At 31.5% G+C, this 20,104-nt stretch overlaps 2 protein-coding genes and 1 long non-coding RNA gene across 4 annotated transcripts; 2 read left to right on the top strand and 1 right to left on the bottom strand.

Moving 5' to 3' along the window:
• Positions 1-637: 637 nt before the first annotated feature.
• On the top strand, positions 638-7,583 carry LOC143051155 (uncharacterized). Its single transcript, XR_012970622.1, has 3 exons — positions 638-1,728; positions 5,599-5,662; positions 6,471-7,583. It is a non-coding gene; the product is annotated as an uncharacterized LOC143051155 (long non-coding RNA).
• Positions 7,584-8,425: 842 nt separating this feature from the next.
• LOC143051144 (uncharacterized) lies at positions 8,426-11,990 on the top strand. The gene is made up of 2 exons (XM_076224156.1): positions 8,426-8,741; positions 9,359-11,990. The coding sequence occupies exon 2, from the start codon at positions 9,402-9,404 to the stop codon at positions 10,488-10,490; it is 1,089 nt and encodes a 362-aa protein (XP_076080271.1). The 5' UTR covers positions 8,426-8,741; positions 9,359-9,401; the 3' UTR covers positions 10,491-11,990.
• Positions 10,677-14,477, bottom strand: LOC143051124 (THAP domain-containing protein 1-like). Of its 2 annotated transcripts, XM_076224142.1 has the most exons (4): positions 13,943-14,477; positions 13,541-13,614; positions 12,678-12,799; positions 10,677-12,141 (listed from the first exon to the last, which is right to left on the bottom strand). In XM_076224142.1, exons 1-4 carry the CDS (start codon positions 14,302-14,304, stop codon positions 11,437-11,439), a joined length of 1,263 nt encoding a protein of 420 aa, XP_076080257.1. In that variant the 5' UTR covers positions 14,305-14,477; the 3' UTR covers positions 10,677-11,436. The 2 variants fall into 2 exon arrangements, with proteins under 2 accessions (XP_076080257.1, XP_076080261.1); XM_076224146.1 differs by lacking the exon at positions 12,678-12,799 and having other exon boundaries at positions 10,800-12,141; positions 13,943-14,472.
• Positions 14,478-20,104: the final 5,627 nt, after the last annotated feature.

Here is a 20,104-nt window from a genome sequence, read left to right as displayed (position 1 = left end):
TTGCAACTTAAAATATATCTAGGAAGTAATTACATATTTCAAATAAAGTAAATTTATTGGGTGCAGCAAAGAATCCGAGCTCAGTTTTATTTCCATTGTCATTGATAATACTTTAATGAGACAAGCAAGGGACATTGCATTTAATCATAATATAGTTGCAATTGTGTGATAATAGAACGACTGACTTATAGTTACAAAATTCATTACCGTTCATGATAAAAATAATAACGCAGTGCTGAATATTGTATGCATCAGTATGACAAAAGAAGATTTTCATAAGAAAAGTCACTTTGAGCAGAATATGTATGTTGCGCTTATTCGGCAGATTACAGTACTAGTTAAAAAAAAAAGATATGGTCTACCATTTAAAAGAAATTACATAATTTCTATCCAAAACAAGACAACATTTGCCTTTAAAAAGAAGAAGAACTGGTTTCCGGAAAAGGATTTTCATGGTTTGATATAAAAATAATCATTAATAAGCAAACGTACAATTTTTAGCGGTCCTAACCAAACCCAAAAAATTGTTAGGAAATTAAAGTCAAATTTTCAAGTTTATATATCATGTTATGCAAAAAATAATAATATTCTAGTAGGAATTGGATATTTTAATGTTAGTAACCCATATTAACTCGGTTACATTTATGTTGTCGTCGACAAACCATGGATGCTATAGCATCTCTGAAATGTCGATTTCTATGGCCAATGATGATGGCAGTGACTGAAGTATTTAAGGATAGAGGTACGTATAATAATTGGGTAAAAATCCACCTATAACTCCCGTCTAAGTCCGGGTCTGATTCTATAGCAAATACAACCAACACAGGAATCCAACATATCACTGAAATACCAGATAATAGAAACACTGTCACGAAAGCCTTCCCTTTCTGTCTTCTGTGCTTCTTTCTGTGCTTATTTTGTACATTTTTTAAAAGTCTGTTTATCTTAGAAGCATGAGAAAGTGCAACCTTGAGAACTATGACATTTATGATTAATATTATAGTAATTATAACGCTACCGCATACTTGTTCCGCTATGCTGAATTCAAATGGAAACACATTTACTACACATAGATGGTAACGATCCCAGTGATTTTTGAAAATGAAAGGCATCATTGTATATGTGATACCAATTATATAAGCTAGTATGCTACATATTATCACATGTCTTCTTTTGATTTTAATGTGGATTTCAGGGTGTAAAATACAGAGATATCGCTCCAAGGCCAGGAACAAAAGTACGAGCAGAGATGTTAATATTCCTCCAAAGATGCAAATAAATAGAGCCATACAAACTATTTTCGTATGGAATATATCACCTGGATGTAACGTATAGGTGGAATAAAATGAAATTCCAACTGTAATAATTAAATTTGTAAATGCAAGGTTAATAACAAGCATGTCATGTTTTGTCCTCAGGCATTTGTACTTTACGAACACAACAATGATACCCAAATTTGATATCCAAGACGCAATAACTGAGATTGTCAACACCGAGGCAATTACTGTCTCGTATATAATCATGGTATTCATTTTAGATTCATTTTGAAATTTGGTTAAGTTGGAGTTTCCAAAAATTGTACTTTCCATGATTCCAAACTGTTCCTGAACCTTTCACAAATGTTCTGTGTATTGTGGTATTTCAACTAATTATATAACAACGAGATTGCAGAAACATATTTCTGTACTTGTGTAATCGTCAAACACTTGATCTGCAATGAGAATTACAGTAAGTCTTTTTTTAGCCTATATATTCCAAATACATTTGTATGAATCCATCCGAAATTGTTTATATTCCAGAACACAAGTAAATGTTAAGAGACATCCGTCTATCACCAGTTTATATTCTGGAAGTGGTATAACTGTTTTAAAGAGCAGTTGTTTGCATCACACATACACACCTTATCACAAAGTTACAAAATATGATTGCACTCTTTAAACATATATCCCTTTAAATGTTCAATTACAGATGCATATAATCAAAGTCAGTATGAGTTTTAAGACGATAATAGTTTGGCTATCTTCCCTTAGTTGCATGTCTAAAACAAACATCTTACCCACCGCGATTACAAACACAAAATGATTGATAGAAACATCAGTTTTACAGTGTCCATCCATTCATTGCTTTCGGTTCATTGCCCTGACTAGAAATTTCCGGAATACATGTATTTCAACGGTAGGACAATTCAAATCGATAAAACACTTTCCATCGAATATAACAAAAGTATTCTAGCATAAACTAAATTCTATTATATTCTCATTTAGAAAAATCAAATCTCCAATAAATGTCCTCTTACAGTGTTAGCTCGTAACAATCGTTTGATTAAAACTATCAAGTCCTTGTAAGTGCACAACAGAAGGTAAAATGAGTGAAAATAAATAAATACAACGGATGTCCGAAGTCATTAGATAAACAATGTGTTGTTTACCACTAATAAGTAGGCAAATTGTTTACAAAATATGATGACTTTGTACATTCACACTATATTTCTATTTGTACTAAATAAAAACTGTCATACAATAAATATGTCGACGTCAATCAGGAATAGTATATATGAATATAAATGACTCCAGCAACTGCCCATTATTCACCCAGGACACTAGTAAGGTCATTATGGTAATTTAACTTTAAAAAATCCAAAACATGCATAATACATTTTATATTATCCTCAATACAAACTTCCTGAAAAATATCAATATATATATGTATATAACCTCATTATAACATACTGAACATTATTTTATTCCTATTAATTTCATTTTATTCCTATTTTCCCTGAAGACAAGTGATATTAATCGTGCTATGGCGAATTAACCGGTCTAGTCAGAGTTAACGTGTAGATGTACCAATACTGGTAAAGTCATCTATTTTATAAGCTCTATACAGTTTTATGCAATTCAAATGATCAATATGTTGGGTCAGGTGTGTATCACATAAGATTTATCAATCGAATTAAATTTTTTATAAATATGATGAAGAAGAAAAAGAAATGATATGAAACTGATACATTCCATAAAACTAAATAATAGTAACTCAATGAAAAGCGATGAAAACACTTTACAAACTAATATAAGTGACTACATGCAAGACAACTAACAAAAGCTTATATTAAGGAACTGCATTCAAGACACTAACAAAAGCTTATATTAAGGAGCTGCATTCAAGACACCTAACAAAAGCTTATATTAAGGAACTGCATTCAAGACACTAACAAAAGCTTGTATTAAGGAGTTGCATTCAAGACACCTAACAAAAGCTTATATTAAGGAACTGCATTCAAGACAACTAACAAAAGCTTATATTAAGGAACTGCATTCAAGACAACTAACAAAAGCTTATATTAAGGAACTGCATTCAAGACACCTAACAAAAGCTTATATTAAGGAGCTGCATTCAAGACACTAACAAAAGCTTATATTAAGGAACTGCATTCAAGACAACTAACAAAAGCTTATATTAAGGAACTGCATTCAAGACACCTAACAAAAGCTTATATTAAGGAACTGCATTCAAGACAACTAACAAAAGCTTATATTAAGGAACTGCATTCAAGACACTAACAAAAGCTTATATTAAGGAACTGCATTCAAGACACCTAACAAAAGCTTATATTAAGGAACTGCATTCAAGACAACTAACAAAAGCTTATATTAAGGAATTGCATTCAAGACAACTAACAAAAGCTTATATTAAGGAACTACATTCAAGACACCTAACAAAAGCTTATATTAAGGAACTGCATTCAAGACACCTAACAAAAACTAATATAAGTGATTATATGTGTTATATTAAAATTTGTCTTTTAATTTAATACTGGTTGTTATAGTAAAACGATGAATACAACTTGGTACAGGCATTTTCTTATGTAGAAAAGGGTAGACTAAACCTGGTTTTAATGCTAGCCGAACGTCTCACTTGTAAGACAGTCGCATTGAATTCCAGAGACTACACATGCAGGATATAACTTCCAAAATGAACAAAAATGGCTACTTTCAAAATCTTGCCTAAAAGACCAATTGCCTTATACACTATATGAAAACTAATATATTTATAAGTGATCACATGCCTTATACACACTACAAAGACTTATTAAAGCGACAACACAACAAGTGGCTTATAAAGAACCATCCTGGTGAAATGTCAATCCAGAAGAAAACATATTGACCGCACGCAGTTTGTAAAGTGTTAATTTTTTATTTACTAGCAACGGGTCAGTTACACTGCTGTAAGACATTTAAAAGTGATGCGATGCTTACGAGTAGTTTCAACTACTTTAGACAAAGAATAATCTGGTAATTCTTTTATATCCCTGTTAGTCGTTTAGCTGCTAACGTGTGTATGTCTTTATCTGGCTTGCAAATGTTGAAGTTTGAGCGTTCGTTGTGAAAGACAATATAGAAAATCTTATCGGACGCATTAATTTTATTAAGTGTTATTTTCATATTCCAGCACGGGATCGATACCACTGCTGATGGAACCTTAGTCCCCGATGGAATCACCAGTTCAATAGTCAGCACATACATTCCATCAAAATTCCCGTCGATAAATAAGAATATTATGAAGAAATTAAGGTTTTAACTTCCTAAGGAAAAGTTGCAAAACTATTTTTAGTTCATATTTGTATATACTCTGTGGAAACAACCCGTCTGAACTAAACAAGCTCTGCAAGTTTAAGAGAATAATTATCAAATGCCAAGGATCTCCTGGGTAACCACTTTATGTCTCTACTTTACATTTTTATTTAGAATGTATACTATGCATGTTAATGTTATAAGAAGAGGTGGTATGAGTGCCAATGATACAACTCTCCATCCAAGTCCCAATTGTAAAAGTAAACCATAAATTGATTATAGGTCAAAGTCCGGTCTTCAACACGAAGGTTTGGCTCACACCGAACAGCAAGCTATAAAGGGCCCCCAAAATAACTAGTGTAAAACTATTCAAACGGGCTAGAATGAAATTCAAAACAGTGTGGCTGTGGACATTGATTGACACATTAAATTCATCCATTGACTGGGACAATTTACGTGAACGTTTGTCTGTAACGACCACTGTTCACGACGTACCTACGATAGACATTTAAACTGTGGGGTCACCAAAGGTTTCTTAACGCCTTTAATTATAAAATAATTCGAAAAATTAATCAGGAACAACCTTTATGTTTTGATTTATATAATTAGTATAAATCAAAACATCGTGTTATTTCTGATTAATTTTTCGAATTACTTTATTAAGGTGTTGTGAACCTTTGGTGACCCCATAGTTTAAGTGTCTTTAAAAAGTACATAGTGAGCAGTGGTCGTTACATACAAACGTTCACCTAAATTGTCCCAGCCAATGGATGAATTTAATGTGTCAATCAATAGCCACAGCCACACTGTTTTGAATTTCATTCTATATACCATTGTACTTTGTTTTACGAGAACACAGATTTATATATTTATCGCAAGTAAAAATTCAATGATAAGTCGCATTTTGTGACAATTCATGAAATAGAAAAGAAAAATAGGCAAAGTCACATGTACATTTGTGTTAATGATAATGAATTGAGCAAAAAGACTGAATTCAATTAGTTTAGCTCGCACTTTTTTCTTGCAGGAGCACATCTAAACGAAATACTCAAAATGTTTGGAGGGGTTTGTTAGTGTGGCATTTTTTTCAGGTTAGTGTTTAACGTCTGTATTTTCTTTTTCGAAAAACGATTTCCTATGGCTGTCTTTGATAGCTTTTAGTTTGTTTTTACGGAATATTGGAGCTATTACAGCCAGGGAAATGTATTCAAACAAATACAAAACTTGAAAAAAAAAAAAATATATCGCACGACACAAACGAATGCATACAGAAAAAAATCAGTACGCTTCATCAATTGTGTCTATAATGTAACCTTGAATAACGTGCGTTATTTTAGAACTAATTTGAATTTGAACAATAAAATACAAAATCAAATTACATGGAAATAAAAATGTGTCTACTAATCAATTATTATTTGCCGCCAGACTTAACTTATTAATCAATGAGTATTACATTGCAACCTTGCATGGTTCCTAATTCCATACTTAACGATATGCACATATTGCTTATTTTACATGCACTATACAATTATATGCCTAATTAAAAGGCATATTAACTTGACACCATCATCATTATGTCATATAGGGATACGACAAACCATCGAGTGTTGAATACAGATACACTTTAAAGATAAAGACAAATGGAAGTTATGTTAATATATATATCAATTTGTAATCAGGTCACATAATGAATTAGAAATAGGTGCTAATTTAAGATCATTTAACCAGTTCAGCATTTAACAGGATTAATTTACAGATTTCAGACGCTTTTAATTTTATCTATTTTGGCGTTTCATCAAATTTTCTAATTATAAGCATGAATTAAATAAATATTAGTAAAAAAATGATCCAGTTTAAAGACATATTATAGTACTAATGACCAGATAATTTCCTTTCCAGTATTGACCAATGCAAAGAAAAATCAAATTGCTGACGTACTGTTTAGTCGGATGAACTCTCGATCTGATAGCTGGCGAATAAATCATACAGATTTCCATCTCCCTGAAGACTACTAAAGGGAACTTGCAGTTGCTTATCAAATATCTCTTTATTGAAGATGATTACATACATGTACTAGTAGTAAACATTTAAACAATTGACTTTATGTTCTGTGTGCACTGATTGTAGACAAGGACAACTTAACGAAATTTTGAATATGTTTTGCACTGTCTGAACACTGGATAATACCTACATTAAATGTTCGTATTTCGATCAGCCGTGATTGTGTATTAAACAGACACCCTTTCCGAAAACGATACTGGAAAAATGATAATAAGTATGCCCATGTGATCTGTGCTTGTGTTAATATGATACGTTGGTTGTCCCTTTTCCTTTAAATTTAACAGCGTAGATCTTTCTTCTTATCTTTTTACTTGGTCTGTTTTGTTCTTTGGTTAGTTTTAAATAGTTCTAAATAGAAATGCAAGAACTTATTTATTTTTCGTTAGACATTCAATGATCCTACAATTATGCCTTATTTACAGTCCACCAAAAGTTAAGCACCACCTAAATATAACTGGCAACTATTGTGAAACCAATATTAATGTTTGGTGTTATGAATTGCCTTTAACATGCACTCAGTCCACTTCGACTAACAGATTGAACTCCGATAAACCCGTCAAGTAAATGTTTATTAAAGGTCATCTGCACTTTTACAAATACGTTGTTTCGAAACCTTTAAATCGTTTTCCTACTGTCCCGCGTGCAGGTGAAATTTGACCTTCATCAAGTTACTGTGTAATATGGCAGGACGTAAGTTATCTGTGGATGAACGTTGGCATGCAATTGGCATGTCAAATGCCTGTAGGAGTTATTGGAGCATGGACTAGATGCCATTGACGGAAATTTTGATCGCAAAGATCCACCACTGCAAAATCTTGGCGATCTAAGAGTGGCATTTGTTGATGAATGGAATAGATTCCCTCAACTAAAGTTCAGAAGGCTTGTACAGAGCATGAGACCCCGTGTTATGGAACTGTCCTAGAAGAGAGGTGGATACACATCATATTGACATTAAATTTGCCGATCATACCAAAGATTATTTGGCAGACTATATATATCAAATTAATGCATTTTATAAAATGTGCAGTTAATAACAGGTGTTTTATTTTCACAGAGGCTTGTTTTGTGTCTCTTAAGTTGACCGGTAATGGGCCAATCCCCCAATGGCTACATATTAATCAGGAGAGGTCAAACCTTATACTATACTATTTGTGTAAGATAAGAATAATCTAATTGTTTTTCACCTTTAGACAATTAGGCCATCAATGTAGATATTATTAAATAGTCCTGAATTTATTTCAACTTGTGGTTAAGACTTGGGGCGAGTTAACCTTGACTAGTGGTGAACATATTTGTCTATTGTTGGAGATATACTTTTGACCTCTAGATGTACTTTGTGGTATTTTGTGTTGTTTTGCTTTGTTTTAGCTTAATAGACTGAGTCTCATTTCTAATTTAATTAAGAGTTTCAACGTTGTAATATATACAAAGAAACCCACTCGATTTGTTTTTCTACTGGTTGTATATATCAAAATACATCGGTACTCGTTACGTAAGATTCAGATTACCGAACGTCAAGAACTCTTTTGTACATGAAGGTACGTAAGTTGTGTGACGTCGGGGCAACTATTTGTTTACATTGACGACAATGGACTCTGATTTTAAGAATAAAAACGTCCCGGAAATCAAACAGTTCTTGAAAAACAGAGGTGTTAAAACAACGGGTTATAAAAAGAGTAAATTAGTTGAACTAGCTGAAGAAGCGGAATTACAAAAGATTCCCGCCTTTGAACCCGATAATTACATATTCGCAAATAAAATACGGCGAACTGTAAATGGTGTCGAGTTGCCGCATCCCAAGACTGTTATTGATTGGTCTGATGATTTAAATACAATTCCAATAATTGAAGCGTTTGATGTTAATCATTATTTAAAAAACATTTGTAACTGGACAAATGAACGTTTGAAAGGCTATAAAAATGACAACAGTTACCGTCTTCATTCTAATGGACATATCCGTGATGTTAGGCAGTCAAAATTTCACAGCGATATACACTATGTAAAAGCAGCATGTGTACCAGAAGAGAGACAGTCTGCTGACCCGTACGAAGTTTGGATAGTGGTCCTATTTGATGGGTCAATACATTCAGCAGAATGTACATGTGTGGCGTAAGTTCTTACATGAATAATCCGAGTCCGTGGGTGTGGGTGCCGATGGGGTTTACAGAATAGAGAATAATGGGGTGTTAAAATATAAAGAATAACGCAAGAAAATAATGAATAGATTGGTTAAAAAGTATGTTGAAAACAGAAAAGAATAATAATATCAAGAATACAGTTATCAAGTACATGTAATTGTAGAATTCTGATTAGCCATATCTGTTTAAGACAAAAATGAAAGTAATGAGCGAGAAAAATAAAATGAAGATTAAAAAAGATGAATAATCCCAACAAGAATTGCCAAAAAAATGTGTATTTTTATTATGTCATCTGTTTTTGATTTTTAACCTACATGGAATACCATATTATCAGTTCACTCCAAATTACTGTAAAGGGCACATAAAATTAATTTCCATTTTTTTCTCTCTCAGAATTATCACCTTCAAAAAAGAGATGCAAACAAGCGGGGATAGTCAATGTTGATTTTTCAGAGACAACAGATTTTTTTTTCAAGCAACTTTTTGTTTTTATTTTTTAAATATAGGGAAACATTGTTTTTTGAAAATGTTTAATCCCTCGAGCACTTCTAAAAAAAGAATACTTCAGTGTATATAATTATTTTACAGTGGTGATGGAACATGTAAGCACGTGGCAGCACTCCTGTTCGGGATGCAAAGATTTTGTCAGGATTTGTCCGATAGATCGGTTATTTCTGTTACTGACAAGGCTGCTAAATGGGTTAACCCAGTCAGAACATCAGCTCCAGTAAAAATAACCTCTTTAGACCTGAGGAGTGAGCCTACAGGACAACCACCAATCAAACCAACAAGTGACCATTATAGGCCTTCTTGTCATAACATGACACCACATGCTGTAGAAAAAGAAATGCTTCGGTTAATAAAATTAGAAAACTTACCAGCATGCGCAGCATATGTTCTGTCAGATAGCTCTGGTTCGGAGTATGATTTTGAGTGTTTGCCTGTCAACATACTAGATCTAGCAACACAATTTAATAATGATGATTCGCCAGATGATTCACTTGAATCTTTTATTGAGCACATACATAGAAATATCCCTGATAATTATTTCACTGATATATTCGAAAAGACTGTCAGTCAGAGTGATAGTGATTTGTGGTTTTATCAGAGACATGGCAGAATAACAGCTTCCATTTTATATAGTTGTCTTCATTTTTCAGGAAGAAACCCTGATGGCCATCTAGTCAAACTCATTTTAGGTCTTACAAACAGTGTTAATTCAGACTTGCCTGCTTTAAGACATGGAAACAAATTTGAACATGTTGCTAGAGAGTCTTATCTTCATGACAAAAAAAATTTGCATGATAATTTAGAATGTAAATTATCTGGGTTTGTAATTGACAACAACAGTCCTTACTTAGGTTGCTCTCCTGATGGGTTATTAGAGTGTAAATGCTGTGGACAAGGTTGTTTGGAAATAAAATGTCCATATAAATTTTCAGAAGAAACACCAATCAATGCTGCTTGTTTAGACAAAACAAACTTTCACATAGAAAATGATACTCCACTTATGAAGAGAAATGACACATCTCCGTATTACTGTCAAATTCAATGTCAGCTTGCAGTTACTAAACGAAAATGGTGTGATTTTGTATTATTTACTTTTAAAGGTGTACATCATGAGAGAATACCATTTGATGAACAATTTTGGTCTAATGTTTTTCCAAAACTTGCATCATTCTACAGTTCATATGTTCTACCAAAAATTCTGCTAGTATAGAGTCAGAATTACACATGTACCAGTTGAATACTTTGTTTGAAGTTCATTACAATTCACAATATAAAACAGTGATAAAGTTTGGTTATATAATTTAATTTGATTAAACATAACTAAAATAAACAATATTAAACATAATAAATATCATCTTTTATGTAAAGACAACTTATGATATATGTCGCTTTCATTATTTAAAACATTATCAGCTGATAATGTAAATAGTCTCTATTCTTCTAAATTTAGAAAAGACAACTCTTTCAAATGGGAGATAACCTACTATTGTGCATAGACGTGTACATCTGTTAGTTTTGTAATTTTGAATACATGATAAAGCCATATTTCCACTACTTATCGGTTTTTGAAAGAAAATTTTAGAACAGAATAATTCTCTTATTAAGCTGTTGATTTTTTTAATCAAGGAATATAATTTTTAGTATTAACATGAATCATAAAAGAAAAAAAGAAACACTGGATAAAAAATTGCCAATCATTGCTCCTTTAATTAATATATATGTCAAATAAATTTCAAATGATTTATTAAACAAAACAAGTTTTATAACTTTTGAACTAATGGTTTCATCAGGTTACAAAAAAATCCTGCAACCTTAAGAGCCTGATTAGCAACAGAAAGTGAATTTATTGGCATAACACCACTTAAGAATTTATAAGATTTCAGTCTCTGGATTGATCTTTCTACATGTATTCTCAAAGAGGCTATGGATTTTGATTCCTTAATCTCCTTTGCCGTAAGACATCGTCCTTTTCCATGTTTACATGGTCTGGTAAATGGTGGCATATTTAAGGTGGCACCTTTTGATAATAATAAGTCTTTGATTAAAAAACCTCTGTCAGCCATTACATGATCCCCCTTTTCAATCAGATCAATGAATCCACTTCTTTCAGTAATGCTCCTATCAGAAATGTTACCAGTCCATAAGTCAGATATAAACTAAAAAGCTCCATTTGGTGTTATACCTACAAGCGTTTTAAAAGTGTTCTTTGACTTGTAATTTGACCACGTTTTTGACTGTGCTGTTGGGTTTCTTGGTCTCTGCACATAAAATTCAGTAGCATCGATGATTACACGAGTGTTAGGATATTTTCTACGAAATGATAGAGGCATATGTTTTTTAATCTTTTCCTTAGATGGCCATTTAATAAGTGGTCCTAAACATTGTGCCATTAAAGATATCCAAGTCGTGAAAACCCTGCTAATTGTTGACTGTGAAACACCAAACAAAAGAGACAACACATATGTGTTTAGTCCTAGCCTCAACCTCAAAAGAGTTATAACAAATTCTTCAAAAAAAGTCAACTTCCTTGAAGCACCAGGTTTTTTCTTATTATTTACTTGCCATCTTTTACCGTCACTTGAGTCGGGACCCATCCAGTATTTCATTTTTGAAGCATGTCCTTCTAATAATTTAAAAATTCCAAAAAGCATTGAAATACTTGGCAGTCCAAGAAAACATTTAACATTACTATTTGATTTAGTCAACTTTTCAACGAGTTTGTCCTTTAGCAGTTCATCTGTATTATTAAACTTCTCATTTAAAACTTTATTTTCCTCTTTGGTAGCATGTAGTTCAACTTGTAGCAATTTAACTTGCTTCCGTAGCTGGTTATTATCTGTCTCATATCTTTGACATTTTTGCTGTGAAAAAAAGTAATAATTATAAATACATAAATCAATGCAAACAATTTATGAAATTGTTTTTGTATTTTTTGTTTACTTAAGTCAAGTTGGTAACAATAAAACAATACAGTTGTATGATTGATTGATTTTTGGTTGCTTAACATTCAGTGGCAAATATTTCATGCATGTTCAGAATGAAATACAGTTATATGGTATAATGACTAAAAAAAACCATTTACATGTAATACTATATTTCAACATGTTCAAGTTGGATTACAAATTTTAAAAGTAAAAATATATTTAGTAAAATGTTTGAATAGATCATATTTAATATTGATGTATTAATTTGAATATAAAAGCACCTTGCTTCTTACATTATATAATTTTTGATGTATGAACTGCCATCTAATAAATTAAAACGAATCATTTTTTGATTGAAATACATATTATTTCTATAGTTCATAAGATTAAAAAATATCTTTTACATGGCTTTTGACTCTTATATCCAATGGAAGAATTTTCAATATCAAATAAAATCCCAATTAATTTCGTACCTCTAAGGTGTTGCTATTTTCAATTAACATTACACATTTTTCCTCAATGGAGACATCTTCACTAACTTCAGTGCTAGTGCAATAAGTGTGGTCCAAACTTGGCTTTTCAATGTAGGAAATTACTGAAAGTAAGTAAATATGTACTATTTAAATTAGAATAATTTGACTACAATGTACATCAGTCAGGGTCATAGACTGTTTGATTTAAAAGAATTAAACGTACGAAATGTGCATGTAATTTAGAAAGTTGAAGTACAAAAATGTAGGTAATCATTTTATAAATGGGAACTAGAACCATATGTTTAAGAGCCATAACTCTCAGAACACATATCTTTTCTACTGGACCTTTAAGACTGTCCACCAGTATACCAGTTGATGGTGTACATGTAGTGTGCAGACAAAATTAATCTGAGACTCATATTTATCTTTGCAAAATACTTTTTAAATTTTGTTTTTGAAGTTTAGTTTATTTTGTGATAAAATAATATTGGCAATTATTTTTATCTTGAAATTGTGAAGATAAATTGTTTAAAATTTAATATATGACTTTTATATTTGTATTTTAATTAGAATTATATTATAATTGTTATTAAGCATTGTTTACTAATTGATTTTATGTGGTCATTGACTGATTAATCACAATTGTTATTGTTAAATTAAATTATGAAAACCATCCATGCATTTTAACTATAAATATATATATATATATGCCTATCAGAACATGCAGTCATACAATAGACTGACCCCTATGTTCCTTGGTTCAGTTACATGTACATGTAGCTCCCTCTGATTTAACAGTACCATGGTGGCACACTGACTATTTAGTCATGACATCATTTTTTATTAGTTTTACTTAAAATTACCTGGAATATCTGGTATGTATTTCTTTTGTCTTGGTACTTTTGGCAGTTGTGAAACTGTAACAATGTTTGCTGGTCTGTAAAATATATTAAAAAAATAAATATATATCTTCATGTGCATACAGTCCAATATTTAAAAAACACTGTTCGTAAACATGAAAACTTTTTTTTAAGTTGTCAAAGCTTATTATCTTGGAGCCTCGTAGACATAAGAGGGGTAATTTCCGCCTCTTATAAACAGATAAAAGGGACAAACATCTGTTTTCTACACCCCCCCCCCCCCCCCCCCCAACACACACACACACAATTTTCTTTTACTGTTTCATCATAATAGGCAAACAAGACAAAAATACATTGAAGAATGAAAAAGGAAGAGGACACTAATTTCAACTATTTATTACTTACTGTGTTGTCAATATCAATTGTTCAATGGGACGTAAGGTACTGTTCTTGGTGTCTCTTGGTGTTCCAGTTTTGTAGTTGTTGTAGGCAAATAGGGTTGGGACTGCATTTTCCTTCGTAGGTCTTCCTTCAATAAAATGACGGGAGCAAAGTGCATGCCAGTGACAATTTGGGTCGGGATTAAACCCTTCCCTTCTTATCTGAGACAACCAGAGCTTCCTTAGTTTAGGATTCTTTATGACTGAAGGAAGTACATGAAAGTCGACGATACATCCATTTAAAATCATATCAGGATACTTTACAGCATTATGTTTCTTTCGTGAATCGTTGGAGCAACCCTCCGCTATGCAGTGAAAATTCACCATGCTTCTTTTCGAAGCTTTACCGCTCAAAAACTATCATAATAATTTTACATGACGTACATTTTATACATGTGTTTTGACACAAAACATGCCCATAATAACGCAAAATCTCGCAGTAAACGTTATCACTAGGGCGAGACTAACGGTAACCTCAAATACGGAACGGATAATCTGAATCTTACGTTACTAAGCTGCTTGTAAAAAGGTATATAAATCATGCTAGAAATGCCAGGAATGTTTGTTTGTTGATGCATTCGTTAAAAATGTATGATCTTACATAGTGTAATATTTTGATGTTTTGTAAATATTGACTTCTGGTAAATTTGGCTTTATAAATGTTATTTGTTTATAGAGAATTTAATGACGCAAGGCATGGTTTGAGTTAGTAATATACAGACGTAACGCACGGTATAGAGTCGCAAGACGTAACATGTATATATATAATTGACAAATGTGACGCCATATACTAACTTTGACATTTTGTTATCAAGAGCGGAGATACTATTCAATCGACTTTTATCAAATAAATACAATAAGCTGAAGAAATGTTTCAAAATTTATCATGTATAAGGCAATTAAGTAAGGATCGTTTTTATTTTCTGACCTGTATTGAGATGAAAACAATTGCAAATTTTTCCAAATTTATTTTGGATAGGATACATAGCAACCTTTAAAACAAATCTTACTCCCGGAGGGACACATGAAAAAAAAATATAGCTAAACATTTTTTGACAAATTGAACATAAACACTTATGGTATTTATTTCATAAAAATCGATCATATAATAATTCAGCAATATTTCTTTTTATAAGGATTTTAGTTGAAATGGTTTTTTTTTTTTTAGATTGAACTCACTTCTGTCCAATATTTGTATGTGTCTGTGCGAGTTTTCAAACTATTTCTCTATGTTTTTTAGCACTGATGGTTTTATTGTACAAATACGTATTTATTTAATTCTTTAAAAATTATGAGACCATTGTACCTCGGAGTTTAATCAGTTTCTAATCTATAAAGGTGTTTTAGATTTGCGTGAAAACTTTTGTCCATAAGAAATCATCCCTCGGCCCATCCCCCCTTTTCCCCTATGTTTATAAAGGGTTTTTTTTCCTTATTTTTGTGTGTTTTTCTAATCTGAGACCATTTAAGAATGAACATTTCCCGGTATCATTATAACCGACTCAACAGTTCGTAAATAGTGTGTATTTGTATAAAAGACGCCAGTGTGCAGAAACGTCAAAATGACGCCCTTGGACATAATGGCTAGACATATAGGGAATGCTTTCCGAAAAAAATTGTAAGGTCATCATGTTTGCGAAAACACCAGACTCATTTAGCCATTTGTATGAACTTATAGTTTGTATCTTATAAATATGTTAGTTTTGTATTATAAATGCACATTTAGTATTTATACAACATGTTTCACCTAAGGAATGGACAAAAATTACGTTTGGACATAGTGGCTAGACATTCGATTTTTTAAAATTCTGCTTGAAGAAAAAGTTTTTCTTTACATTTGAAACTTTGGAAATGTTTATCTTTTTCAGAATTTTCTTTTGAGGATAGTTTTGATATGATTTTATTACGTTATAGGGATAATAATAAAACTGAAATGTTGATAAACTTTCCTCATAATACATTAAGACAGGTTCCTCTGCTGAATATTTCGTTGAAGGCTTGCTTCAAATTTCAGTCAATACCAAAAACGGGTATGATGTTATAATATAAATCTAGTAGGAAGCTGATATACTAAATTTCGCAGATTGTATGTGCAAAATTACAACGGAATATAGAAAAATGCATTTTATTTAATTTGAAATGTTACGCCGGACATGCAATTTTTAACGTAAAGGTAAGATTTGCGTGTTCAATAAAATAAATGTATTGTGCAAAAATTTATTAAATTAACTTTAAATAAGAAAAACATGTCCGGGCCTTTCTGTAGATTCATGGATGTTGGTGATTTTATTTTGTATAGGCAAATGGTTGCGTTCTTAAATCATATAATAACGTAATTTTAATCCGAACGCATTACCATGCGTAACGTCACTATATTGTATAAACCAATGCTTTTGCATAAAATGAACTTAAATTTCTCTGTACAGTGTATTTTTTATTCATTTTGAATAAGTATGCAGAAAATATTAGTACTATCAAATAGTGCGCAATAAATATCGAAGTTTATACAATTACACTTGTCAAAAGTTTGGGTTTTACGACAGCAACACAAAAGACAAACAATTCAGATGTTACATACGGTAGTCAATAGCAGACACATGTTAAGTTCAACATCGGGGCAGTCTATAACAGATGCGAATAGACTAAACAGAAACTGTCGAATATTTGACATCAACACTAAATTCCTGAAAAAAAACAAAATTAAAATAAACCCAAAATAAACAAAATACAAACACTGATGTAGTTCAAGACTAATGACATGAGACATTTCCTCGTGTGGTGGTTAAAAGATGGAAATTCAGTTGATTCAAGTTCTAAGACTTGTTTACTTGCTAACCCCAAAACGTATTCTTTGGACACATTCGTAAACATACCCCAGCTGAAACAATCATAATCATACCTGTTTTCATGCTTATCCCATATTTTGCGCCTGTAATCATATGCATGCTACATCTTCATATTTTTTTTTATAAAACTTGCTGCATAATAAAATAATTCTATCGTCACCAGTGTTGAATTAGGCACACTTTCCTTATAAATAGTTCATTTCAGCGAGGAGTCTAAACAAAGCATTTACCATACTAAATGTAGTTTAACAATAGTGAATGTTAACCAATAAAAGGACTTAAAAATGATGAAATAAAAAGTGTAAATGTATGGACTCTTTAATTCGGAAAGGGCAAAAAAGGGGGGGGGGTGTTAAACCGAACCGACTCAATCAGGTAAAAGCTTAAATATCTATCATCATGCATTTAGTTACTTGTATTGGTGCATATCTTTTGAAAAAGGGTTCTAGCAGTAGCTGTGCATCGCACAATCTAAAAAGGAGGAGCATAATGCAAACAGTAAAAGTTTTATAAGGTATAGTTACAGTTTTCTGCTTAATACTGGCCTTACATTCAGGAACCCTCTAAATCATGCTAAGATGTGCACTGGAAGGTATTTTTACCGTATATTAAATCTAGATTCAGCAATTAAAATGTCCCATTAAGTTGTAAGCACTCTAAAGTTTGCACATTAAAGTCATGTATGTTTAATTTAATACCTCAGTCACTTTGACTTTTATGGAATTTACATGAATTTACTTGGTGTGTGGTGCTTTATTTAAGCAAATATAAGACAACATCAAATGAACAAAATGAGATGTAGGATATGTGTCAATGACACAGCGACCAAAAACACATGACATGGAAAAAACAAAAACATGAAGCGGCCAACATACAGTCTTCATCAATAGATTATAGTCTTATAGGTAAAATTAGTGTTCTAAATCTTTGCCCTTTTAGTCTTGAAAGTGTGATTAACAAAAGGTACACACAAATACGTATCAAATACCAGTACATGAAAGGACTTGACGCAAAACATATTTGTATAATAGATGCCGTGAAATACAATATAATATCATATCATATAAATCAGTGTGGAAATTAACTGAATGCACGCTAAACAAAATAGAATATAAACTATATAGCCAAAAAGAATGTTTTGGAGGTCATTTTCTGAACGGCTTGTAAGCCCTATAAATAATATGACCGTAAAATTCTTGATTCAAAATATCATCTTTAAGGTGGTATGGGAGTCTAAAATAAAAATGATAGAATTTGTTCATACTTTGCCAAAACATAGTATCTATTGATATATGATGAAAAATATAATAAAAATGATAGGTCACCGCGCATTTTCTCAAGCTAAAGGACGTGACAAAATGACACATTTTGTATGGATTATACAGGAAAAAACACCATTTTGTGATTAGAAATTAAACAAAATGATAGAATTGTAAAATACTTAAGGAAAAGATAGCTTTCAGAAAATGCTTTGAGAATATTAAAAGAAAAGATAGGGTCACCGTACGTTTTTTCCGGCTAAAATACAAAATAGGAAAATTCCATGTAGAATCCTTCAGAAAATGCACTGCTTTAGAGTTACGTCCCCTTAAAATGCCATTATTAAAAAAATATAAAAACAACCAAAAATGATCAACATTTGCAAAAATATTAATATTTATAAGTTATATTCTTATAAATTGGTTCTTTTAAATGAATATTCACATTAAATATCTGCATTACTGCATCAAATTTTGCTAACTTGTTAGAAAATCTGGACCTTTGGTTCTCTGTTTTTTACAATCCAAGATGGAGGAAGACACCCATACCACCTTAATTGAATTTCGGATGAACCCCTACTATATCACAGTATATCTCTATATCTATAAATACATATAAAAAAGAAGATGTGGTATAATTGCAACTGAGACAACTCTCCACAAGAAACCAAAATGACACACAAATTAACAACTATAGGTCACCGTACTGCCTTCAACAATGAGCAAAGCCCATACCACATAGTCAGCTATAAAAGGCCCCGAAATGACAGTGTAAAACAATTATAACGAGAAAACTAACGGTCTTATTTATGTACATGTCTATAAATGCATTATTAATAACGACACTCCCTGAAATATGACAACCTTGCATAGATATGTGAATTTACATTTCAACGTGTATGTTGTCATTTGTTCGTTTGTGAATCAAAATAATTTAATCAATCCACCATTTTCTGAAAAGGGATTGCCTGTACCAAGTCAGGAATATGTCTGTTCTTTTCCATTCATTTGATGTGTTTGAGTTTTTGATTTTGCCATTTGATAATGTAAAGGACTTCCCGTTTTGAACTACATTGGAGTTCGGTATTTTTGCATACGCTAAATTTAGAGAAGGTGTTGCTCCGATTAAAATTGAAACTGGCAGATATGAAGGTATAGATGTAAATAAAAGGTTCAAGTTGTTTTAATTTTAGAAAAAATGATTTGAATGTAATTGAAGATGAAAAACATGTTTTATTAGAATGCCCAGAATATGCAGATTTGCGAACGATATTTTTTAACGATGTATGTAATATAGAAAGTAGTTTTAGTAATTTAAGTAATGAGGAAAAGTTTTTATTTATGTTTCATGATGATAGAGTTTGTTATTTTATAGCCAAAATCTGCCATGAAGTACTTTTTAAGAGAAAGTTTATTTTATACTCGTAATAATTGTATATAATGTTGTATTGTTTTGTTTTGTATAATTGTTTTTAATAATATGGTGTTTATTGCTAAGATATATTGATATATGTTATAGATGTAATATAAATGTATATTAATCTGTGTTTTTACAGTCTTTCATAACTCTTTTTAGTATATTGTGTTTTATATCAAATCTTTTAAAGAGGTGAGACTCTAATAAATTATTTGTTGTTGTTGTTGTTGCTTAACTTTCATTTTTTCAAACAAACCAGATATTTAAATCTAGTAGTCGCCTCATTTTTACAGTAATTAAAAAGTTATTAGTAGTAAACATCAATAGTCTTGTAAAATTGAAAGACAAATAGTTTTTAGAAATACCCAATAAACACAAGATTTCATGCTCCCCTGGCTTTCCAATAGGACGTCCCTTATATGTTACGCAACAATTTCAGAATGTAGAATGTAGATTTTTTCCCTTGACCCCTGTCTATTAACAAAACGGTGGTTTTATAGTTATTGTATGTTCACATAAAATCAAGACCCCTAATTGACATTTAAATATTTTAACTATATGCACTGTACAATACAACTGTATGGGAAAGTGAAATTTACGTAATT

This window comes from Mytilus galloprovincialis, chromosome 1 (genome assembly GCF_965363235.1).
Source record: "Mytilus galloprovincialis chromosome 1, xbMytGall1.hap1.1, whole genome shotgun sequence".
In the NCBI taxonomy this organism is placed as follows: Eukaryota; Metazoa; Mollusca; class Bivalvia; order Mytilida; family Mytilidae; genus Mytilus; species Mytilus galloprovincialis.
The sequence above is the reverse complement of the archived record's forward strand: the minus strand, read 5'-3'. Positions and strand labels throughout refer to the sequence as shown.